This window comes from Colletotrichum truncatum (genome assembly GCF_014235925.2).
Source record: "Colletotrichum truncatum strain CMES1059 chromosome Unknown Contig_0009, whole genome shotgun sequence".
Taxonomy (NCBI): domain Eukaryota; kingdom Fungi; phylum Ascomycota; class Sordariomycetes; order Glomerellales; family Glomerellaceae; genus Colletotrichum; species Colletotrichum truncatum.
In genome coordinates, this window is record NW_027222406.1 from 1,937,105 (window position 1) to 1,961,277 (window position 24,173).

Below are 24,173 nucleotides of genomic sequence, written 5' to 3' on the forward strand. Positions count from 1 at the left end.
GTGTATCGTTAGACAAGCTGGATCTGCAAGTGCCAGCGAGAACCGTTACAACTGGTGTAGCCTCGAGACATTCAGGGCACATGGAAATTTTTAGATAAAATACGTTTGCAAAAAAACGTGTCGTTAAATTCCACTCTTCTCTTAGGGAATGGTCTAGTTTGCAAGTGTGGTCCCTGAATGCAAGCCGACAAAAATAACTCGTTGGGGACATGCAGTAGCTGGGCTTGGTACAAAAAGTATAAGCAAGGTTGTTGGCAAGGCCCCAAAAACAGCAGCAGCAGTTGGCTGGGTATGGACAGCAAGAGCGGTCGATAATACGCAATAGGGAAGCATTCGATGGAAGGTGCTGGACCCCCGCCCAGGAACCCGCAGGTGCATCCATAGCATGAGCATTCGAGGGTGTATCCCATTTGGGTCATCTTCCGACTGACTTTCTGGGCCCATTTCCTGATTTTCGGGCTGTTCTTATCGGCCGCATCCCGGATTTAATCCTCGACAGTGCTACAACTGGCTTTTCCTATGACGCTATCTCCATCACCTATGTTTTTGTTTCTTGTTTTTCTTTTTTACCTCTTCTTCGTCTTCTTTGTTTCTTTAGTGCCTGCAAAGTTTTGTCACTGTTGGGGGTGGCGGGCAGTGTCTCCAAATTTGCCTTGCGGGTACGTGAAAGTCTGCCGGGACTTGGGACCCGGGATAAGGACGCTAATCATCAGTTTGACACCCGCTGTCGGCCTTTACCAAGACATGAGTTGGATGAACTTGTTAAGGATACCTTCTCTCATCTGCCGACGTAGGTACATGTGACCATGTGGTGTGTTTCCCTGATCGCTGTCTGGAGCCTATTTCTGCTACCATACGCAATGCTGCATTGCTGTAATTTATACTTGTTTCCCCAAAAGGTAGAAAGTGCGTTTGCACTAGTCGCTACAGAAGACAATCTTTCCCTTGGCCACCTTGGCTGGTCCTTTCCTTTCCTGGGCCACTAACCAACCCGTATTCAGTGACTGGGGCGTCTGTGCCGCACCACCAAAATTCCCCGTGTTCTGCCCCGAACCCTGAGTCGCCCAAGGATCGGTCATCTTCACCCACCCATCATCATCCACCACTACCACCACCCTCGCCTTGGCCCAAACCCAGTATAGTAACCAGCGTTCCTTTCCTGGCTCCGACCTACGTCACGAGACTTTACGGAGTACTGGGTGGAGGAGACAAACGACCTGCACCCACTCCCGCTCCTGGGCGCTGCACACTGACTGGACTACCACCACCAACCTTTTCCCACTCTGCATTGAGAGTGAGAGAGAGAAAGCCACCACCAGTCGGGGAACCGAGTTGGGGACAGCGACCACAGACATCTACAACTGTGGTGCCCTGACTTGCGATCGTCCCTCTTTTACCTTAACTCTGGACGACTCCCACCCCCTCTCCACAAAGCCCTTAACCCGGGGGTGTCGGGCAATTTCAGACCCTCTTCGCATTCCTTTACAATTATTATTGTCGCTGTCGCCGACTTACCATCGCCGGCAACATGGCGCAATTAGATGCCCATTTGCAGGACAAGCTCGAGGAGCTTGAGAAGGAGTTGGAGGTACGTTTGCGATCCCTGTGGCGCCATGTTGCCCTCCCATTCCCCCCCCGCAAACCGCCTCGGCAACAACGTCTTGCGCCCACGCAGCGTGCCCGAGCACCTGCAGGGCTTTTCGCTGTCTCTTACATCTGTCGCATTGACTGACGCGTTCTTGTGGCTATAGGAAGGCGACATCACAGAGAAAGGGTGTGCATTTCTTCCTCTCCTTCTGACCAGTCCGATTCTCACGGCAGCGCGATGGCGGCTAACGAACCCCTCTCTCCCCCCGCAGGTACCAGAAGCGACGAACACAGCTCCTTTCCCAGTACATGGGACCTGGCTCAGCAGGTTTTCCCATCGCCCCCGAGCCTAGAGGCGGGCTCGGTATACACTCACCAGACAGTTCTGGACACCCTTCGAGCGATGGCCACCGCGCAGCCGCTCTCGCAGCTCTTGGCGGCAGAGATTCCGATCCTACGAGCCCGACGTCGACAAGCTCACACAGACCGCAGTCGCCCTTCGGCGGACCTGGCTCTGGCGGTTATGGTTCGGGAGGATATGCCTCGCCCACCGGTTATGGCTCTCCCGACTTGAATCCCGCAGGTCTTCTCCGGCCTGGCGGTCCCGTAGCTGAGCACCGGCCGAGTATGAAGCAGCACGATTCCCTTTTCCTGGCCAACCCCAACGAACCTCCGACCCGATCGGGAACCATGGTATCGACCGACTACGCATTCAACCCCGACCAGCAGGGAGCCTACATGGACCACATGCATAACCAATACGACAGCCGGACCGGCACCATGCTTGACTCGACAGGGTACTTCTCGGGCTTCACTGGAGGCCAAAATTTTGACCAGCCCCAGGAAGAGTATGGCGGAGGGCATCGGTATTCGTCTGGAGAGGCCTTCTCACCCACGGCGGCTATGGCACCGCCTATGCTCACCGCCAACGATCTGCCCCCGCCAGAGGTCCTAGAATACCAAATGCCCTTGGAACCCCGCGATCTGCCGTTTGCGATATCCGACCCACATGACAGCAATACCCCAATGTCCAAGTTTGATAATATCGCTGCGGTCTTGAGGCACAGAGGAAAAACGACAGCGAAACTCCCGGCATATTGGGTGCTTGACAGCAAGGGTAAAGAGATAGCATCCATTACGTGGGACAAGCTCGCATCGAGAGCCGAAAAGGTGGCACAGGTCATAAGAGACAAGAGCTCACTCTATCGTGGCGATCGTGTTGCGCTTATCTACCGTGACACAGAAGTCATCGATTTTGCGATTGCATTGCTTGGGTGCTTCATTGCTGGCGTGGTCGCAGTACCTATTAACGACCTACAAGATTACCAGAAGCTTAACTTGATTCTTACATCGACCCAGGCGCACTTGGCACTCACAACTGATAATAATCTTAAAACCTTCCAACGAGATATTACGACGCAAAAGTTGAACTGGCCCAAAGGAGTCGAATGGTGGAAGACAAACGAGTTCGGCAGTTTTCACCCTAAGCGCAAAGATGATGTGCCACCACTGACGGTTCCGGACCTGGCTTATATCGAGTTCTCAAGAGCTCCTACTGGCGACCTGAGGGGCGTGGTTCTGAGCCACAGGACTATCATGCATCAAATGGCATGTTTGAGCGCCATCATTTCTACCGTGCCAGGAAACGGTCCCGGAGACACCTTCAACCGGACCCTGCGCGACAAGAATGGCAGGCTTATTGGTGCTGGATCAACCAGCGAGACGCTTCTCTCATACTTAGACCCCCGCCAGGGCATCGGCATGATTCTTGGTGTTCTGCTCACCGTTTACGGAGGCCACACAACCGTCTGGCTGGAAAACAAGGCCGTTGATGTCCCAGGACTTTACGCTCATCTCATCACCAAGTATAAGGCGTCCTTGATGATTGCGGACTATCCCGGTCTCAAGCGTGCTGCTTACAACTATCAACAAGACCCCATGACAACCCGAAACTTCAAGAAGGGCATGGAGCCTAACTTTCAAACCGTCAAGCTGTGTCTCATTGACACCTTGACTGTCGACAGTGAGTTCCACGAAGTGCTGGCAGACCGATGGCTGAGGCCGCTACGAAACCCGCGGGCCCGTGAGGTTGTTGCGCCTATGCTTTGTCTACCAGAACACGGTGGAATGGTTATTAGCATCCGCGACTGGCTGGGAGGCGAAGAGCGAATGGGATGTCCGCTGAAGCTTGATATGGGTTCAGATGTTGAATCCGATTTGGAGGAGAAAGAAGAAGTGAAACCGGCACCATCCAACGGCTTTGGCAGTCTCCTGGGAGGCGGCGGCACGACAAGGACCGAACAGCGCGCTAAGAACGAGCTCAGTGAAGTTCTCCTGGACAGAGAAGCATTGAAAACAAACGAAGTAGTCGTAGTTGCCATCGGAAACGAGGCCAGAAAGAGGGCAACTAGCGAGCAGGGCACAGTCCGCGTTGGCGCTTTTGGTTATCCTATCCCTGATGCAACAATGGCTGTCGTCGATCCCGAAACCGGTCTGCTGGCTTCACCACACTCAGTTGGAGAGATTTGGGTGGACTCTCCGTCACTCTCAGGTGGTTTCTGGGCGCTTCCGAAACACACGGAGCAAATATTCCACGCCCGCCCTTACAAATTCGACCCTGGTGAGCCCACACCGACTCCTGTGGAACCCGAATTCCTACGCACAGGTTTGCTTGGTACTGTAATCGAGGGCAAGATCTTCGTCCTCGGCCTTTACGAGGACCGGATTCGCCAAAAGGTTGAGTGGGTTGAGCACGGCACTGAGATCGCTGAGCACCGCTACTTCTTCGTGCAGCATCTCGTCGTCAGCATTGTCAAGAACGTACCTAAAATCTATGACTGCTCGGCTTTCGATGTTTTCGTTAATGAGGAGCATCTGCCGATTGTGGTTTTAGAATCTCAAGCCGCATCGACGGCTCCCTTGACATCGGGTGGTCCACCCAGACAGCTTGATACTGCGCTCTTGGACTCCCTCGCCGAGAGATGCATGGACGTGTTGATGCAAGAGCATCACTTGAGGCTTTACTGTGTTATGATTACTGCACCTAACTCTCTACCTCGAGTGGTGAAGAACGGACGAAGGGATATTGGCAACATGCTCTGTAGACGGGAGTTCGACCTCGGCAACCTTCCCTGTGTCCACGTCAAGTTTGGCGTGGAGCACGCCGTGCTCAACCTTCCCATCGGTGTCGACCCCATTGGCGGCATTTGGTCGCCAATCTCATCCAATTCGCGCGCAGACATCCTCATGTCTGCCGACAAGCAGTATTCTGGGATCGACCGAAGAGAGGTTGTCATTGACGACCGGACGTCAACGCCGCTCAACAACTTCGGTTGCATTACTGACCTCATTCAGTGGCGTGTCGCCCGGCAACCTGAAGAGCTGGCCTATTGCACCATAGATGGTCGCGGTAGAGAAGGCAAGGGCGTTACCTGGAAGAAGTTCGACATGAAAGTCGCTGCTGTGGCGCTGTACTTGAAGAATAAGGTCAAGGTCCGTCCAGGCGATCATCTGATCCTCATGTATACGCATTCGGAGGAGTTTGTTTTCGCCATTCATGCATGCATCAACTTGGGCGCTATCGTCATCCCAATGGCTCCCCTGGACCAAAACCGTCTCAACGAGGATGTGCCGGCGTTCCTGCACGTAGTTTCCGATTTCCAAGTCAAGGCTGTCTTGGTTAATCAGGACGTCGACCACCTCGTCAAACTAAAGCCTGTCTCAAACCACATCAAGCAGGCTGCTTCTATTCTCAAGACCCCGATACCCCACTACTACAATACCACGAAGCCACCTAAGCAGAGCAGCGGGTTGAGAGATCTTGGAATCACAATGCAACCTGCCTGGATCCAGTCTGGCTACCCTGTCATCATCTGGACATACTGGACGCCCGATCAACGACGAATTGCTGTCCAGCTTGGGCATGATACCATTCTAGGCATGTGCAAGGTGCAGAAGGAAACCTGCCAGATGACGAGCTCGCGCCCTGTTCTCGGCTGTGTGCGTAGTACCACTGGTCTTGGATTCATTCACTCATGCTTGATGGGTATCTACATTGGCACCCCTACCTATCTCTTGTCTCCCGTTGAGTTTGCCCAGAACCCAATGTCGCTATTTGTGACCTTGTCGAGATACAAGATCAAGGACACCTACGCTACCCCGCAAATGTTGGATCATGCTATGGCCATGATGCAAGGTAAGGGCTTCACGCTACATGAGCTCAAGAACATGATGATCTCGGCAGAGAGTCGGCCACGCGTAGACGTATTCCAAAAGGTGCGACTCCACTTCGCTGCCACTGGTCTTGACAGGACTGCCATCAACACTGTCTACTCGCATGTCCTTAATCCCATGGTTGCTTCGAGATCCTACATGTGTATCGAGCCTATCGAGCTCTGGTTAGACACAAAGGCGCTACGGCGAGGACTTATCTACCCTGTGGATCCCGAGCAGGACCCCAAGGCTCTTCTTATTCAAGACTCTGGCATGGTACCCGTATCCACACAGATTGCCATCGTCAACCCTGAGAGCCGACTTCTCTGTCACGACGGCGAGTATGGTGAGATCTGGGTAGACTCAGAAGCCTGCGTTAAGGGCTTTTACGGCTCTAAGGATATCTTCGATGCAGAGCGCTTCGACGGCCGGACGGTGGACGGCGACCCAAGTATTCAGTACGTCCGCACAGGAGACTTGGGCTTCCTACACAATGTAAGTAGGCCTATTGGTCCTGGAGGCGCGCAAGTCGATATGCAAGTATTGTTCGTTCTTGGGAACATCGGCGAGACATTCGAGATCAATGGTTTGAGCCACTTCCCGATGGACATTGAAGCCTCCGTGGAGCGGTGCCACCGGAACATCGTTAGTGGTGGATGGTAAGTCAAGTAATCCGTATATTAGATTGATGTCACATTGCTGACCGTCGCAGCGCCGTATTCCAAGCCGGTGGTCTTGTCGTTGTCCTCGCCGAAATTACTCGCAAAGCTTACCTGGGCTCTGTTGTTCCAGTCATCGTTAACTCTATCTTGAATGAGCATCAGATAATTGTCGACATCGTCGCCTTCGTGAACAAGGGCGACTTCCCCCGCTCTCGTCTGGGTGAGAAGCAACGTGGCAAGATCCTGGCCGGATGGGTCACTCGCAAGATGCGCACGCTGGCTCAATTCGCCATCCGAGACATGGATCCTGCAAACATGGGAGGCGACCCCAGTGGCGTCCCCGATGGACCGGATCCTAACAGAGCCTCTATTAGCAGTCAACGCAGCATGGGTGGTCTCGCACCTGGCTCTTCAAGTCTGCGTAATGTTGAACATGCGCCGCAAATCTTGGAACAGGAGGAGTTCGATCAACAGCACGGACATATGGCTTCCCTTCCACCCCAGGCCGGCATTGCAGAGATGCCCGGAGATGAAGGCCAGATCTATCAGGGCCAAGCGCATGTACCGCCAAGCCACGGATACGTCCTTCCCGACTTTGACCAATTCGGCCGCGATGAGGGCCCGCCGCCAGTTGGAGCGAAACCGGGCTCAAGGGCAGGACAACCACCACAAATCAACCTGCCCAACGCCGATGGACGCGGCAATTCCTGGAAGGGAAAGGATGGCGCGCAGGATGAGGAGGACTGGACGGCTCAGGCCCTGATGCACATGAACCTTGCCAGTGATTTGGAAAAGAGGCAAGGACATAACTGAGATGTTTTGTGCGGTCTTGCCTGGTGTGGTCGGTGTTGTTCTATTTTTGCAGCCTTGGGAGGCAGTCTGCGGCGTCTGATATGGGTATGATACAGCCGTTGCGGGATATGAAGTATTTGGATAGAGGATTCCCTGTGCATACCTCAAAAGACCATTGATAATTCATTCTTATTACCGAATTCTGGAAGGCCAACCTTTCGTTATTATGTTGTGTTCTCTTGCAGGTCTTTGATGTCGTTGATGTCGCTTCTTCATTTGATACAGTAGTAAATGTGACACGGAAGGAGAAGTGCTGACAGTGGCTTCGTCTACATCGTTATACTATATCGTTCCACAGAAGAGCGGCCATCTATCGCTTCATCTACCGCTTGAGTGTTTCAACAATGGAGTCAAGTGACGGCCGGTTTGCGTGTTGGATCGAGCCAAGCCTTCCAGCATGCATCACAGAGCACTGTAACACACTAGGATGTCTCTCATCTCTGATGTTAGGTGAGATTGTAGCTGTGGAATAAGTCCAAGTGCATGATTGGCAAGTATGAAACCTGTTTGAATGCTCCTGAAAAGTCCAATTATACTCCGACATGAGACGGGTTTAAATATCAATGTCTTATGACTATTCTTCCCCCCCCCCCCAATGGTAAACAAAGTCGTCATGTAAACAAGAAATGAATAACCATCTCTCATAAGACAAAATTGAAGCCGCTTTAGATGCTGTTTCGATACCCTCCTGATCGATTCTGTAAAGCCTGTCAACAATTTAGCATGTTTCGAAGGAGCTGTATCGATATCATTCAAAGTGGCACGCAGCAAGTCCAAAAAGGTCAATAGCGTGATCAATCTCGTGACACCCTGCAGCCGCACCACGTCAGCAAATGCGGCATGTCAAACTAAAACTAGCTTGTGGAATTTCTCATCCACAACTACGATGCTCTATTGATGAGTCCACGATAAGCTTAACATTACACCATTCACATGCTCAGCCTGAAACAGTGAACGCAAAGTAAAATCTCTTCCGTCGATTTTGTCAATTTCGTCGCGGCAAGATGAGAATTGAACATCAGAATCGCATCTTTCCCGCATCCCAATATCGAGCTTTAGACCCTGATCTGAACGAGATTCGCCTCATTCAGGTAGATCCTCTTATAACCAACGACCCAGGCCCCGACAATGGGTTCTCGCAAGTAGTTCGTTGCCGCCTAAAGCACGTCAGTCTCAATGACAGTCCAAACTACACGGCACTGTCTTACGTCTGGGGGGACCCGACCATCACTCGAACCATCATCGTCGACGACCAGCCAGTTCAAGTAACTGAAAACCTGGAGTCAGCGCTGAGACACCTGGCGACAGGGAGGTGGCACGATGCAGAGCTCGGCTGGACGCTCTGGGTCGACGCCATATGTATCGACCAGCATAACTCGGCCGAGCGGACGCAGCAGGTCTCTCTGATGAAGGCCATTTTCCGGTCCGCCTTCAAAACGCTGATTTGGCTGGGGCCCACGAGCGAGGACAGTAGGCTCGCCTTTAATACTCTGGAAAGACTGAGCAGGAAAGCGAACGTGATCAGTCGCCGGTTCCCCACGTGGGCCCAGTTCCCATTCTCCGAGACGACCGCCGACCCCCTGGTTGCTGCTGTCCAGAATGATCTGGAAAAGACCATTGGCGAGCTGTGTGCCGATGATTCCGCCGCGTTGAAGGCAATCAGCTCGCTCTTTGACAGGCCGTGGTTTCGACGGGTATGGGTCATCCAGGAGCGTGTGCTGTCACTGTCTCCCTTTGTGTGTTGTGGCACGAGGTGCATCACTTGGGCAACCTTCTTTGGTGGGTTCTGGTTGATTTGTGGTCTCCGTGACTATCTCAACTTCGTGGGCAGTATTACCGGGAGGAGTAATAACTCTGCGCTCGCGGCGGTTCTCACAGCAGCCCTGGACAGAGTGACTCCTGTCGCCTTCACGCAGTCTCGGTCTTCGTTTCTGTCGCTCTTTTCCCTGCTGTCTAGGATGGCGGCGAAGGCGCAACTTCAAGCTTCAGATCAACGAGACTACGTATTCGCACTTCTGGGCCTGATTGATCGGAATACGAGCCCACTTATTCCGGTTGAGTACGACAAGAGCTGGGCGGCAGTCCGAGTCAACGTCGCCAAAGCCTGTTTGGCGTACTACGGACCCAGGCTGCTATCATTCGCTGGCTATAGCAATGACATGGAAACTGCCGTCACCCAGACCCAGTACATACCATCCTGGGCTCCAGACTGGTCATCGGAGCGTCTTCCTCAACCGCTAAGCGTAGACTCAATCTTCGTTGTAAGAGGCCAGTATAGGCCAAGGGCCTATTCAGCTTCGGCAGGCGCGGTACAAGACCTTTCATGGTCTTTCTCTGTGGAAAACCGACTATCATTAGCAGCGTTACTGGTTGACTACATCGAACATGTGGGGAGTCCGTTCATAGGGGCAGATGACGAATATGTGGATGATACGACGCTAGTCGCGTCCCTGGATCTCTGGCTCCGCGATTTTGAAACCATGTTATTGTGCCCCAACGAGATCTATCAGACGGCGGAGAGTATAAGCGAGGCCCTGTGGAGGACGCCCATTGCAGATCGCGCTTTCGCGTATAACTGGGAAAGGGAACGGGCATCCGCGCAGACGCTCTCGGCATATCGGGCACTAAGGGCGGGCGAGGTCGCCAAGGGGGTCAAGTACGCGCACATTGCCAGCGTTAAATTACATAGGACTTGCCCATTCAGATCTGCGAAGGGCTATGTCGGGCTGGGCCCACTGCGAGTGTCTAGGGGGGATTCTATCTGGATTATACCCGGGTCTGACGTGCCTTTTGTCCTCCGCCCTTCAGGCTGCGGCGGCTTCCACGTTATCGGCGAGGCTTACGTTCATGGAATCATGGATGGGGAGTTTCTACAAAAGGGGGCCGAGCATGAGAAAATAGAGCTTGTTTGATTACTATTCAACTTTCTGCTGCCTGCTAGGACGGTTCTGGTGCTTTGATGAAAGAAAAACGAGTACAAGCTTTACAAGATTGTCTCGACAACTTGGAACCCATCCTAGGGGCCTTTTAACTCGGCATGCGAGCGTGTAAGCACGATGAGGTCCCTGACGGGGATTATACAGACAACGACGGATCCGCGACCGGGACTCGGCCGCGAGAATTGCCGCGTATGCCCCATCCCACTCCGGTCCCGATAAAAAGTTGCCCCGTGGTCCCCACCCGTATACCCACAACGAGGGCTGGGAAATCCTCACGCACGAAAAAATGACAGCATGATATTCTGATTTCTCACCGGTCGCCTCCACAACACCAAGGCATAGCAGCTTCTGGTTCACATGGTCTATTAGTCTAGTTGGTTAGGACGTCGGATTCTGATGATGACCACCATCGGATCTCTTCCGTAAGCCCAGGTTCGAATCCTGGATGGACCTAATGCCTCCTCACCGGAGCTCCCGGGGCTGCTGCATGCCATCTTCTCCCTATTCTTTCGGTCTATTAGTCTAGTTGGTTAGGACGTCGGATTCTGACTTCACAATTGGTTGGAATGTTCCGTAAGCCCAGGTTCGAATCCTGGATGGACCTTCTCTTTTGGCTCTCCTTCGATGAAGGAAGGGATGTGCCTGTGTTTTTTATCTTTTCTTCCTTACATGGTGACTCGCTAAACCTGTCAATTTGCGCAATGGTGGGAGAGACCCGTGGGAGTGAAAGTAGGAAGCGTGTTTGAAGTTAAGGTGCCGAGCTCAACTGTCAAACTTTATCTTGAAGACAATTAAAGTAGCGTTGTGGTATGTTTATATGTGGCATTGTATTAGTCTGTCACGAACACATTACGTTTGTAGTTGTGAAACGACGATGTTGAATTTCGGTTAGGGACCTGGCTCAAAAATACTGGGGAAAGCTGGTCTGGCAGATTACCCATACATACATCCTGCTGTGTGCCTACATGGGATGGCATTTTCGTATCTCAAAACTTGATTCATTGACGGTACGACGATGGCTTTTGTCCTACCTAGGCCGAATCATGGTATTAAAACCACGCCTCAGCTTTTAACCAAGAAACGGCCATACCGTGTTGCATCGCCTTGAAATACGGAGAAAGAAGGCTCCAGCCGAAGCCCCATAAGGTAAACGAACCATTCCAGAAAGCGAGAATTCCCAAAACTGGAAATCTAGCCGGGTCTACCGGGATGCACGGGCCGGGGTCAGGGTTCTATCCTCCGTTTGCCGAGTACCACTGTGGGAGCATGAACGGATTCATCTCGTATCGCAAAGCAGATCACTCCCGCCAAATTGGCTCGGTCTAATAATAGGGTTCATGTGGGTTCCTGACCTCTGTGATAAAGACATGGGAATGTCCGCAACAGCATCATGCGAAGCTGGTCCAGCAGCTTTAGCTCAACTCTCATTGACATCAAGCTGAACTGCTCGCCTTTGTGCAGCTTTCTATCGTTAAACTATGTACTCTCATTCGTTTCTTGGTCTCTTGACCTCTTGTCTTTCTTTATGTTCTGTTTCTCTCGCTATCCCTACCGAGCGTCGTGCCGCCAACGTCAGCTCTGTCGATGTCCAGACTTATATTAACCTCAACGGTGCCGCCCACGGCGAGAAGACCAAGTCTCTGACAGCCGACGGCTACCGGATGATCTCTTTGAGCGCTTACGGAACAGCCCCGAATGCAAACTACGCCGCCGTCTGGATTAAGAGGGACGGAAACCCCTTTGAAGCAATCTACGATGCTGACGAAACAACATACAATGCCTGGTTCGATTCATGGAAATCCAAGGGCTACGTCTCCACGCACGTCTCCGCCACAGGACCGGCCGGCAGCGCCGTCTTCGCTGGAGTCATGGAGAAGGCCAACGTCACGAACTGGGCTCAGCTCTGTGACATTACCAATCCTTACGCCTACTACAACGCCACGCTAGGCATCCCGATGCTCATCAAAGACTTCCGCATGTACGGCACCCCCTCCGACCGCCGATACTGCATCCTTGGCCACGAGAACATTGGCAACCAGCTCGCCACTATCTATCCCAGCACGAACTACACTATTGATTATCCCGAAGTCTATGCCAGCGAGCTTGGGAAGCGCTTCTGGAGACCCTCCCGTTTGTTTCTCTCCGATGACCTTGTCATTACGCCGCAGTTCGTAGACAATGAGGTCGGCAAGTGGGTGGCTAAGGACAACCTCACTGCTGCTGAGTTGTCTGCTGAGATTGAGACGCAAAAGACGAAGGGCCTGTACCCAATCGATCTTCATGGCGGCGTCTCCGGAACCGACACTCGTTTCACCGTTATCTTTGCTGAGAAGGACATTCCCGAGCCCCGTAAGTGGGCAGCTACGGGAAATTTCACTGGCTTCAAGGACAACGAGGCTGCACTGGCTGATTTCGACACGACCATGAAGACATGGATGCAGAAGAACGGTGTGCGCCAGGCCCAGATTGCCGTTGCACTTAACAGCTCCGTCATCGCGGAGCGCAGCTACACATGGGCAGAGAGTAACCGTGCCGTCGTCAAGCCGGACGACATCTTCCTTCTTGCCAGTGTTAGCAAGATCTTCCTCCACGCCGCCGTCTTCAACCTCATCGAGGCTGGCAAACTCAACTACTCAACCCCTGTCTACCCACTCCTCGGCTACAAGCCCACAGAGGAACGAGCGAACGAAATCACCATCGATCACCTCCTGCGACACTCCGCCGGCTACGACCGTGCCAAGTCAGGAGACGTAGCCTTCTTGTTCCGCGACATTGCCTATAAGCTCTTCAACGGCAGTCGCGCCGCAACACTGCGTGACATGATCGAATACCAAATCACCCAACCCCTCGACTTCGCCCCCGGATCAAGCTACGCATACTCCAACTACGGCACCATGCTGGCAAGCTACGTCGTGAGCAACGTCACCGGTATGCCATACCTCGACTTCCTCAAGGAGAACATCTTTGACGGCCTCGACGTGAGGCTGTACGAGACCGCCGCCGAGAAGCATGCCGACGACCGCATCGTCCAGGAGACCCAGTACTTGGGCTACGACCCCGTCCACCCGCAGTCATTCCACCGCGTTCCCGGTCCCCACGGCGGTGACGGAGCCATCAAGGAGGAGAGCATCGGCGGGTTCTCGCTTGCGGCGAGCGCGAGCACCGTTGCCAAGTTCATTGGCACCCACGCCGTGGCCGGCACTGGCGGTCGTGCGGTCTACTCGGAGCGTGACGGTACGGTCGTGGGCGCGCGTGCGTTTGCCGCGAGCCGGCCTGATCTTGACTGGGCCCTGACGCTCAACACGCGGGAATACATTTCCGAGGCCGAGTTTGACGACCTGAGATACTGGAAGATACCGCGTGTTTTTGAGGACCATGCCGCGGTCTTGTGAGGAGAGTAGTTTGGGATTAATAGTCTGAGGAATAGTTGGCGTCTAGCGCTCTTGCTGAATATTTATATGGTGAAACTACCTTACCTACACTTTAGGGCGCGATAATACATAATCCATTCTAAGCTATTACTTGTGTTACATGCTGGGGAATTTGCAACTCAGGATTGCGTCTTTCAGCGCCTTTGATTTCTTGGGGTACCTTAGTTGCATAGTTTACCACAGTTAAATGCTGCTTATGAAAATATACAGTGTGACGTTATTCGAACTGTAAAAAGTAAATGCCGCTATGTACTAGTATAAAATCCTCTTCTGCTGGCTTGTCAGTATGATATTGAGTCGCTTTACTTGATACGCTTTAGTCAACTGCCGGCAGTCATGCTGCAGAAGTCTGATAATTATGTATACCTCGACGCCATACTTGTTTGGAGGTGATTCTAGTCGGGAGAAAGTTAGTCTCAATCAGGCGACCCTCAAAGGCCGAGTCTGATTCACATAAACTAAACAGTGTTGCGTCGAGAGCTGGTCGTGCAACCCTTTTTGTGTCTCATGACAACCTATTTTAAACACTTCAGACCTATTCTAGATAGCATTGATTTTTTATCTAACATTAATTTGCCAACTTTCAAGAATGAAAAAATCTTTTGGCCAAAGGCTTAATAGGATTGCGATCCTGGGCTGTCATGATCTAGATTTGAACTGTTCAGACTTACTCGACTTAAGACCCTGGTGCAGTAGAGGATTGCACCCCGTGGCATTTTCCGGATCCTCGAATACTTGCAAAGCTATTGCATGCTCTTATGGTTCTTATGCCTCTGCGTTTGCCTAAGGTAAGGTGTTGGTGTCTGTTTTCTCAGTAGCTGATTCAGTAAAGAAACGACCGATTAATGTATTCTCTGGGACTGTATCGTAAGTTAACCACCGGTAACTCTTGAGAGAAACTGTGCTTTGCAAAATTGTATGCCCCAAATTTCCTTGAACCACCATCGGGCCTTGCGTATGCGTTGAAGAGGTAACATGTCAAGTAGTCAGCCAGACGTACCTAAGTAGCTAATTCCTACATCCTACCCGTTTCACGACTTAAGTATCGATAGAGTATCTCATCACTTTCTTCTCAAAATTCTTAATCATGATTCGAATCTGGCCCCTGGCCACACCTATGTTGTATCTACAAGTCTATCTTATGTACATATTCCCACCACAAGTATGTACACTTCAGATCGCTCCAAAAGTAAATCTAGGATAGTTGTTGCAGCCGCCTAAAAGCTGGCTATTCCCCTCGCGTCATAACCTAGCACCCGCTAGTCTTGACAGAAGTAGCAACACAACTCTTCCCATCAGGTCCCTTGCTGATCAACTTCGGCTCAGCGCCATTGCTGTTGCCCTGGAACAGCTCGCAGGCATCGGCACCGCCCAGGACGCACGAGTTCGTAATTTGCGTAGTGTCTCCCATGTTGCCGTTGATGCCCGCGAGAACCTTTCCTCCGTCCAGTCGGATATTTTCAAAAGTGGAATGGCGACCTCCGCTCTGGCCCTTGCAGTTACCGCAGCTGCGGTACATCTTGCTGCAGTTCTTGCAAAAGTAGTTCTTGACAGCCACCGTGCCGCCGCCGTTGTGCTGCAGGACCTTATCATCGGCGTTCTGCGCGCCGCCGCCGTTGACATAGGAGGTGCCGGAGGTTTGCTTGAAGGTGATTGCGTCCTCGCAGACGTCTTGGAACCAACTGTTAACCCCCCCTCCGTGTTAGTTATATATACTTCTGGTTTGGGGACGTAAATATGTAACTTACACATTGTTGATTGTGCAGCTGCCCAGACAATGAATACCCTCGCCGTTGTTGGGTCCGATGACGACGTTGCTGATTGTGGCACCTTCCATGAGAATGAAGACGGCATCCTTGTTACCGCCCTCAGTCTGTCCCTTGCACGTGCTCGGGCTTCTATCCCAGAGTTGCATACCACCGTCGAAGGATTCGCCCGCGGCAATCGTTTTCACGGCGCTCAAGTCCTGCTTGCCCTTCGGAGTGGGGAAGACGGTCTGAAGCTCCGTGTTAGCTCCGCCGGTTCCGTTGTTAGCAGCCGAGCCGCCTCCGCCTCCAGATGAACCGGAAGCACCGCCGGTGCTAACAGGCACGCTGGGCTTCGTATGAGAGCCACTGCTCCCGCCTTTCTTGGGAGAATGCTTCGGGGTCTTATGGTCTTTGGCTTTACCCTTGGACCCGCTACTCTTAGAGGCGGTTGGAGAGGCGATGACAGTGACTGAGAGAGCCAAGAGGAGGACGTGTCGGAGATACATGTTTGTGGAGGTCGTGATGGATACTCGTGGGGACTGTCTAGCGTCTTGGCCGAGGAATAAAGTGGACAAAAAAAGGCTTGGCCTCGTAAGCTCGTGGTGGAACGGTTCAAAGAGAAAAGATGAGATGATAGACCAGCTTGTCACTTGAGACGAACCAGTCGTGGAGAAGAGATTGGAAAGACGAGAGAGGATGATCTTGAAGAATATAAGAAACTGATGCTGCTGATGATGACTCAAGAGATCGAGAGCTGTTGAAACTGCGAACTTTATTCTCTTTATATATCTGTCCAAACCCTCTGTTCCAGCGTGCGTGCGCTCACAAACACCCCTATACTCCCCGTCCAGTATGAAAACTCAATCGTAACTTGGCTTTTTGCGATTGACAGCCACACCGACTACCTCAGAGCCCAAGCTCCAGTGAGCCGACTTTCCCTATCCAGCCATGCACGGCATGTTTCGTTGAGGACGAAAGGGGGTGGTGGTGGTGGTGGAAGCCCTTCATGGCGTGTCTATCTCAAATTGACGATGTGCCTCACTTAAACAGAGTCACCCCATATCGTCTGAAACTAACACGAATAAGCTTTCTCTGACATTCTCTAGTCTGATTCCTTATGGCCCGTGTGGTTGGTCGGGCAATCTCTCAACTGAAGGAAATAGAGTAAGACCAGACGGAAAGGCCACCAATCCCCTTTGCGCAACGCTGCCAGCCAGCCGGCCAGCCACATGGTCACCGCCGCCAAAAGTGTGCTGACCTAACAACGTCCATCTGATCTCGGTGTCATGCAGCAGGATCGATCCCCTACTCACGGGCCTTCATCTGCCGGAGCTAACGGCATTGCCCCAAGGTCCGCCCCTGCGCAGAGCCGCAAGTTCTAGACCGTTGTGCCGCCCTGGGTCGTTCGTGACTGGGCGAGAGAGAAAACTCATTTACCTCTTTCTGGTGCGTGCGGGCTCTTACACGTTAATATTCTTCAAACTGCCCTCCTTATGGGGCTTGTGTATTATACATACAGTAGTTCGGTTACTATCCCGAAAACGGTTCCCTCGTGGCCCTGCGGACCCAGAGCTGCTTTGAGAGAAACCCCCCTTGATCCATGTCCGTAGCCGGCTGTCATTCAGCTCGTATTTCTTCTAGAATAATGGGAGAGAGAAGAAAAAAAAAATCATGTGTTTGTCGAAATGACAGAATACATGACTTGTGCAAGTGGGAGCCCGCGGAAAGGAAATACGTCAAAAGTTAATTACGATGATGCGAACCCCTCGGGACAATGCTCGTTGTTGTTTCGAACAATTTCATGCTTGATTGCAAATATCTACTTGAATCACTCCCGCCAACGTCCAATTATTCCGTTTTTTCCCCGGCGCTTCTGTTGACCCAACTTCTAACAGGAGGTTGCTATGCGAGATGCATTTGGACGAAATCATCTCCTCGGCTGTGGAGGTTGCCGTGGTTGCTGATGATACTGCTGCTGCTGCTGCTGCTGCTGGTGCTGTTCCCTTTTCAGCTGCTTCTCGAATCTCTTCCCCTCCGTCCGCGCATCCTTCTCACCCCCTTTTCCTAATTTCCTCAACTCTTCCTTCACCATGCCTACCGCCTCCGCCACGACGTCGTCGCCTCTGCGCCAGGTGTACAGTGCCACACCATGGTTTTCCAATATCTCCTGCGCCCGCTGGAGTCGGCGCATCCATAATTCATGCTTCCTGTTGGGGTACGTTGGTCCCAGCGTAGGCGAGCCCAAAGTCGGGGAGGTAGCTCCCGACTTCATGCTTCCAGACTTGGTCTTCGCAAACGGAGGTGGTTGAGATGCTGCAGACGGTGGTAGGGCCTCGAAGTCGATGTCATCATTGCTTGACAGCCTTCGCCTGTTGTTGATTGTCCGCGGGCTAAGGCTCCGAGAGCTTGACGGGGTATCCCGACGCCGGGGTGGCGGGGGAGGAGGTGCAGCTTTTACCGCCTTACTCGTGTCGTTGGATGGCGTCCTTGCTGGTATTTTGGTTATCTTTGGCACGCTGCTGGTGCTGGCTACTGTTTGCTGGGATGCGTTGTGGATTTGCGACAGCGGATGAGGGGCCGATCTATCTGCTGACGGCTTTCTGGATCGTGGCACCGGCGGAGGTGTGGAACCGCCGTTTGACCCAACGGTAGGCACCTTCGTATCCGAGGGCGAACTGCGGAGGGCTGCTGGCTTGACTGGCCGAGGTGGAGGGGGTTTCCGGAGAGCAAGATCTGAGGTACTTGCATTGGGCTTTGCTCCCGCCGCCCTGAGTTGGGCGAGTGCTGCCGCATCGTCCAAGGCCGCCTCCTCCGGCTCATCTGAGAAATCGATCAGATCCCCCATGACGGGGCCAGCAGACTTAGCCTCGGTTCGCGGAGGAAGGCCAGGTCTCTTGGATGGCTCATCACTCCTGTCTTGAAGCCTTATTGTTGGAACGTTCTGGCGTGCAGGGCCACTCTCGAAGGATGAGTCGAAATAGCCGCTCTGCTCAGGGGTTGTGACGTCGCGGATGAAGACTGCAATGATCCGACCAGGATGTGACTCGACTAACTCCGTGTAAACTTCCAGGTCTGCCTCACCACTGTCGCCAACAAGCAGGAATTTGCGCTCGGGGAAGTCCTTCATCAGCCGTGTTAGCGTGCTCTTCTTTCTCTCTGCTACGGGCTCGAAGATTCCCTGAAGCATGCCGCTGTACTGCTTGAGATGAAGCGACCCCGGAGGTAGGCCAGCAATCATGAAGTAACTGGCCAGCACCGGGAACAGCTGCCACGGGCTGTTGGAGCAATAATGTATGCTGACGCCCAATGAATGCAGCTCATTGTACCACTCCTTGACACCTTCGATGGTAAGATCCTTCAGCTCCCGGATGAACGTGTTGCGGAAGATCTCTTTGGCGCCGCCCGAAATATTAGATCGCTTAATGGTGTCGTCGATATCGCTGATGAGACTAACACCCTTAGGCTCAATGATCTTAACTTCCTGGGTTGCTGAGAGACTCTCATTCGCTAGTACACGAACATGCGTAGGGACAAAGTCTAGGGCGGCACGGATGATGAAGTGTCCCGCGTCATTTGTTTGTACTGTCCGAGATGCCGACTTCTCATCGTTGTAAAAGAAGATGGTGATAGGTAGCTGGACCAGCGGCGTCGTCATGAACGGTGCTATCCTAGCCATGAGATTCGCATTCGCGACAGACAGCTCGGCATCCGACAAGTCAGTGCTGGTTGTGTACTGCTTGGCCGGCATCTTGGGGGATCCCGGGGCTGTCATGGGCGTTCGGGTACCGCTACGGGACCTCGATTTTGATGGGTATATGCTACCAGAGTCGTCATCAGAGTCGTCTCTCGCAGGTTCGCTGAAGCCACCTCTATTAGCTACCCGCCTTTCCTCTTGGCCCCTCTTCTCGATCTCTGCGGCCTCTTTGGCGATCTTCTCTTGCTCTCTCCTCTCTTCGTGAGACTGATGCAGCGCTCCTAGTGAGTCCATTGGCGGCGCATCCTGTCTAGGTGCTGGGATGCCGCTTAGCTGGCGCGCGAGGCCGATAAGAATACGGTTGCGCCTCGTCATCGGGCCCTTGTGCGGAGAATAGATCCATCCTCGGACGTCGATATCAACTATCGCCCTCTCATCCTCGTTGCGCTCCCACTCTTTCCTCCAATACTCTGGATCTCTAATGCTTCCATGGGGGTCGTTTGAAATGAACTCGTTCTCGTCGCCCCAGTTCTGTTTAACGTGTCGTTTCGCATATGACGGGAATATAACCATCTGATCGTCGCCTTGTACAGTAATTGCAACGCCGGGGAATGATCCAGGTATCGTTGTCCTTGGTTGACCATCCTCCGGTTCCAGCGCCCGCACCCGTGTTTGCGCATAACCTTCTCTTATCTCATTCATAGCAACGGCTCCAGCACGGTACATACTGCCCGCCTTTGCCGCCAGCCATTTGCGACGGTAGCCTCGCTCGCCTGGGGTCGGCACTTCTCCTGATGCTGCATCATACTCATAGCCGTTGCCGTTGCCGTTGCCGTTGCCATTATCGTTTCTGCTGCCGCCACCGGTGGCCCCCCCTCCTCCATAGCCTGTGTAATCTGACCAAGTTGGCATCTTCTTGCCTATATTTCCTCCCCTGGCATGACGTGCCGGCCTGGCTAGTGGTGGGCCCAAGAGCAGGCGGCGACTTTGCCGCGCAAAGACGTCGACGAGCCTCGACTTCTCGTTCCGCTTACGTTGGCGCTCGAGGATATACCGATAGATGCGAGACTGGAAGCGATGCTTAAGCTGCGGGAGGGTATCGAGCCTGAAGTTGAGAACGCGCTCACGGTACCGATCTCGGAGTGTTCGCGGGAAGAGATATCTAAGTAGGCTCGTACGGTTGTGAGGATGCGGATGCGGGGGACCGAATCGTCTGAAGGGAGCCAGCTTGATCGTTGTATGTGCCTTGGATGAAGTTCCAAGACGAGTCGCGGGCGCGGGACGGCCCAGGTTTTGTTCGTTATGTAGGAAAGGTTCGCCGAACGGACAGTCGTGGGCTTTAGCGGCGTTCGATTACTGGACGAAAGACATACGAAGGCAGTTTAGAGGTCTGCACAAACAAAAGGCTCGCAGGCGACAACGTCTTCTGACCCCCACGCTCTACAGCTGATGAGAAACGACCTCGAAATGATGGAGGCACATGATCTCGCAGCGATTCTGGGAGGGCGAAATTGGTGCAAAAAGGTCAAGTCAACGGAGCGGGAGCACGCGGTAGGGATGGGAGCTCGTGACGGTGGGCGGGCGAAGCTTTAGGTTGCTTATGGTCTCAGAAAGCTGCTGGCGCCGGGTTTTGCAACTCTTCGATCGTCCAAATGCGACCAAGTGCCAGAACGTTGATTATGCGGGCAGTGCAAGGCACACACTTATTACGGCACCATCCTGCCGAGCGGCGGTGGTAGTGGTGCCTACTGGCCGCCTTTGCTTGGTGCTGGGGTTGGGGACGTGCCTTCAAGCGAAACGAGACATTACGTCATCCATAAGCTCACGCAGGTACCTACTTCTATCTTTTGAGGCCTGATGCAGCGACAATCTTCAGTGGTGGTGCAAGTAAATCCACTGTACCAAGAGGCTTAATGTAACCTTGAATCATCCTCGGCACCTAAATCTACAGTGCACAGGCCAAAGTCTATCAAGAAAGAAAAGACTCGTGCACCCAGCATGTGAGGTCTAGAAAAACAACTCGATGTAACTCACTGTTACATTTTCGCCCTTTGGTTTTGTTTTCACTCTTTTTTCTGTCGCATTTTGCTCATGATGGGCAAAAACTCGTGCCAAGAATTATATGGTATTTTGAACATGGTATTTTGATCTAGATTTCCAGCTAACTCCACCCACTACCGCTTGCCACGAGCCAACTTCGCCCTCACTCTGCCATTCTTGGGGACCTTCTTCTTCTTGAGGTTGAGCACAGCTCCTTGTCCAGCACGCTCTGCCTTGCCCTTCTTCCATACGGGGCCCTCGCTTCTCATGGCCTTGGAGTCGAGCTTCTTTCTGTCCTTGTTGCTGAGTTTCTGCTTCTTCTTGCTGTCCTTGGGGCCGTTGAGTTCGCTGCGTCCAGCCTCCTTGGCCTTCTTCTTGTCCTCCTGCGTCTCGAACCATGTCCTCTTCGGCCGCGCCTTGATCTCGGCCTCATGCTGAAGGATGTTCTCTCCCTTCCTGACCTGCATCTCGGCCTGTGCGAACTGCTTCTCCTGCTTCTCTTCGATCATAATCTCCTCAATCTCGTCATCCAACTCGTCGACCTGTGCCTGCCACTTGTCCGCCTCCGCGGGCTCGATGACGCGGCTCATAATCTTCGCACCTTGCGACTTGCCGGCCTTGACTGCTGCCTTGACGACCTTGCGGTCTGGCTCGGCAGCCAGCGTGACGGCGGTACCGGTTCTGCCGGCACGAGCCGTACGACCGACTCTGTGGACGTAAATCTCTAGTTTTTGAGGTGCCTCGTAGTTGATGACGGTGTCGACGCCCTTGATATCAAGACCACGAGAGGCAAGATCCGTAGCCAGGAGGTAGTTGACCTTACCGTCACGGAAGTTTTCGACACTGGCAATTCTCTTGAGAGGATGTTAGCTCATATTCATGATTGCACTAGTTCGAAGTGTGCTTACCTGTGCTTGGTTCATGCTACCGTGGAGCTCGGCACATGACAAGCCGAGAAGACCAAAGATGATTCTTGCCCTGTGAGCATCCTTCTTTTGACGGAAGAAGATGATGACCCTTTCGGTGTGCATCGTCTTGCAAATGTGAATAAGGTAGCCCATACGCTTCTCCTCTCGACCGGGACGCAAGCGAATGAACTCTTGTACCAGGGTGCCGACTGTCTTCTTCTGAGAGTCCACCATTACCCTGGCAGGCTTGTTCATTCCGACGCGGACCAGACGATCGACGGAGGATGTCATTGTTGCGGAGAACAACATGGTTTGTCTTGACTTGGGGAGGGTTGTCAAGATCTCGTTCAGTTCGTCAGCGAAACCGTCTTCGAGCATGCGATCGGCTTCATCCAGCACGAGAATCTCCACCGTGTCGACGTTGAAGCTGGCGGAGTTCCTCATGTGATCGATGAAACGACCAGGCGTGGCGATAATGACATCGGGCCTCAGCCTCAGCTCAATCTCCTGTGCCTTAAGACTCAGACCACCAACAGCCAGGGTGAACTTGATGTCCGTAAAAGCGGCAAGTTTCGTGGCGACAGCATGGCACTGAATAGCCAATTCACGGGTAGGGGTAAGAATGACTACACGGCTGGTAGGCACCTTCTTGGGCCTATAGATGAGACGCTCGAGGATGGGGACGACAAAGGCCGCCGTCTTTCCGGAACCAGTCACGGCACCACCAACAACATCCTTGCCCATGAGAGCAATGGGCACAGTCTTGGCCTGAATGGGGGTCGGTTTCGAGAAGCCAACTGCAGCGAGACCTCTAAGAATGGGACGCGACAGAGACATGCCCTGGAAAGACGTCGCTGTGTCCTTCTTGCCGGGCTTTGCGGGTTCCTCGGGCGCGAAGAAAGCATCACGCTTCGCCTGTTCTTCTGCGTCTTCCTCCTCGCTGTCCGACGAGTCACGAACGTCATCGGGGTGGTCCACTGGCGTCGCAACAGAGTCATTATCGGATGCCGCATCGTCGTTGTCTTCTTCCGCTTCGGATGCCTCGTCGTCATCCTCCTCAGCGTCAGCACCCATGCCAAAGGCGTCGTCGGCAAGGACTCCGTCCTCATCGTCGTCCAGGTCAATATCCATATCGTTGTTCAACTCGTCATCCAACTCGTCGTCGGCACCGTCCTTCTCTGTTAACTCAGGCTCGGATTTGCCGTTCTTCTTCTCGCGTCTTCTGCGAATGATTTCATCCAAATCCACGCCAAGCGACTCTGAGTTCTTCATGGACTTCTTCGCACCGTCGAAGCCCCATCCTTCAAAATCCGCTGCCTCGAATTCGACAGCGCCATCCTGGGCAAACTCGAAGTCGGAGTCCATAGCTCCATCGTCATTGTCGTTCTTTCCCCAAATACCCTCGCGTTCTTCTTCTTCCTCGGGCGAACCCTCCTTAGCAGCGGCTTTCTTGGCCTTCTTGGAGGTCTTCACCTTCTTCTTGGGGGGTGGCGCAACAGCCTCCTCTTCCTCAATAATATCTTCGTCATTGTCGGAAATTGTGTGGACGAAGTCGTCGTCAATTGGCTTGCGTTTCTGCGAGGGAGCCATGTTGGGCGGTTGAACGGTGTATAAAACGAATGGACAGGACCGCGGGGTATCGTCTGCTCTTACACAGGCTCTTCACTACCCAGCTCAATGTTCCAGCGCCAGAAATTTTTCTGAATGGACGGTGGAGCTCAACTTTTTTCTGCCGCCTCATGTGGGTCTGCCTACTAAGGCGGTCAGACGCTGTTACTTCGGGTGGGTACCACCAGATGGAAATGGGCTCAGTACGTTACGTACTCTTGGGCATTGCACGTGACACATTGTTTGTCATCTCATCGAATCGTCCAGTGATCAGCCAGTCAATGTTTAGGGGTAGGGGTTAACTCCCGAGTAATGACCCCACCACGGTTGATTGGGCGACCACTGATTGCCAACAATTTTGGCAGCCTTCACGCCGGGCGGCGACAACGCAACGAGATTTAATTTCTGCCCTTTTGACACTTAACTTGTCTTGTCCTAAGCCAAACTAGGTGTCTTCACCAACCGTGTCCTCCTCTTCCTACGCCATTGTGC

General features: G+C 53.0%; 6 protein-coding genes across 6 annotated transcripts; 3 read left to right on the forward strand and 3 right to left on the reverse strand.

Annotated features, from left to right (window-relative positions):
• Nucleotides 1–1,528: 1,528 nt before the first annotated feature.
• Nucleotides 1,529–7,274, forward strand: CTRU02_213044 (acyl-CoA ligase-like protein; the record flags this gene model as incomplete). Its single annotated transcript, XM_036721608.1, has 4 exons — nucleotides 1,529–1,588; nucleotides 1,752–1,774; nucleotides 1,860–6,458; nucleotides 6,512–7,274. 4 exons carry the CDS (start codon nucleotides 1,529–1,531, stop codon nucleotides 7,272–7,274), a joined length of 5,445 nt encoding a protein of 1,814 aa, XP_036586777.1.
• Nucleotides 7,275–8,317: 1,043 nt separating this feature from the next.
• Nucleotides 8,318–10,225, forward strand: CTRU02_213045 (heterokaryon incompatibility protein; the record flags this gene model as incomplete). Its single annotated transcript, XM_036721609.1, has 1 exon — nucleotides 8,318–10,225. One exon carries the CDS (start codon nucleotides 8,318–8,320, stop codon nucleotides 10,223–10,225), a length of 1,908 nt encoding a protein of 635 aa, XP_036586778.1.
• A 1,505-nt stretch (nucleotides 10,226–11,730) lies between these two features.
• On the forward strand, nucleotides 11,731–13,644 carry CTRU02_213046 (beta-lactamase; the record flags this gene model as incomplete). The annotated part of the gene is made up of 1 exon (XM_036721610.1): nucleotides 11,731–13,644. One exon carries the CDS (start codon nucleotides 11,731–11,733, stop codon nucleotides 13,642–13,644), a length of 1,914 nt encoding a protein of 637 aa, XP_036586779.1.
• Nucleotides 13,645–14,932: 1,288 nt separating this feature from the next.
• On the reverse strand, nucleotides 14,933–15,937 carry CTRU02_213047 (pectate lyase; the record flags this gene model as incomplete). Its single annotated transcript, XM_036721611.1, has 2 exons — nucleotides 14,933–15,365; nucleotides 15,432–15,937. 2 exons carry the CDS (start codon nucleotides 15,935–15,937, stop codon nucleotides 14,933–14,935), a joined length of 939 nt encoding a protein of 312 aa, XP_036586780.1.
• Nucleotides 15,938–17,358: 1,421 nt separating this feature from the next.
• Nucleotides 17,359–20,037, reverse strand: CTRU02_213048 (actin patch protein; the record flags this gene model as incomplete). Its single annotated transcript, XM_070205966.1, has 1 exon — nucleotides 17,359–20,037. The coding sequence occupies one exon, from the start codon at nucleotides 20,035–20,037 to the stop codon at nucleotides 17,359–17,361; it is 2,679 nt and encodes an 892-aa protein (XP_070060359.1).
• Nucleotides 20,038–21,299: 1,262 nt separating this feature from the next.
• Nucleotides 21,300–23,663, reverse strand: CTRU02_213049 (ATP-dependent RNA helicase drs1; the record flags this gene model as incomplete). The annotated part of the gene is made up of 2 exons (XM_036721612.2): nucleotides 21,300–22,019; nucleotides 22,074–23,663. The coding sequence occupies 2 exons, from the start codon at nucleotides 23,661–23,663 to the stop codon at nucleotides 21,300–21,302; spliced, it is 2,310 nt and encodes a 769-aa protein (XP_036586781.2).
• Between the last annotated feature and the right edge of the window lie 510 nt (nucleotides 23,664–24,173).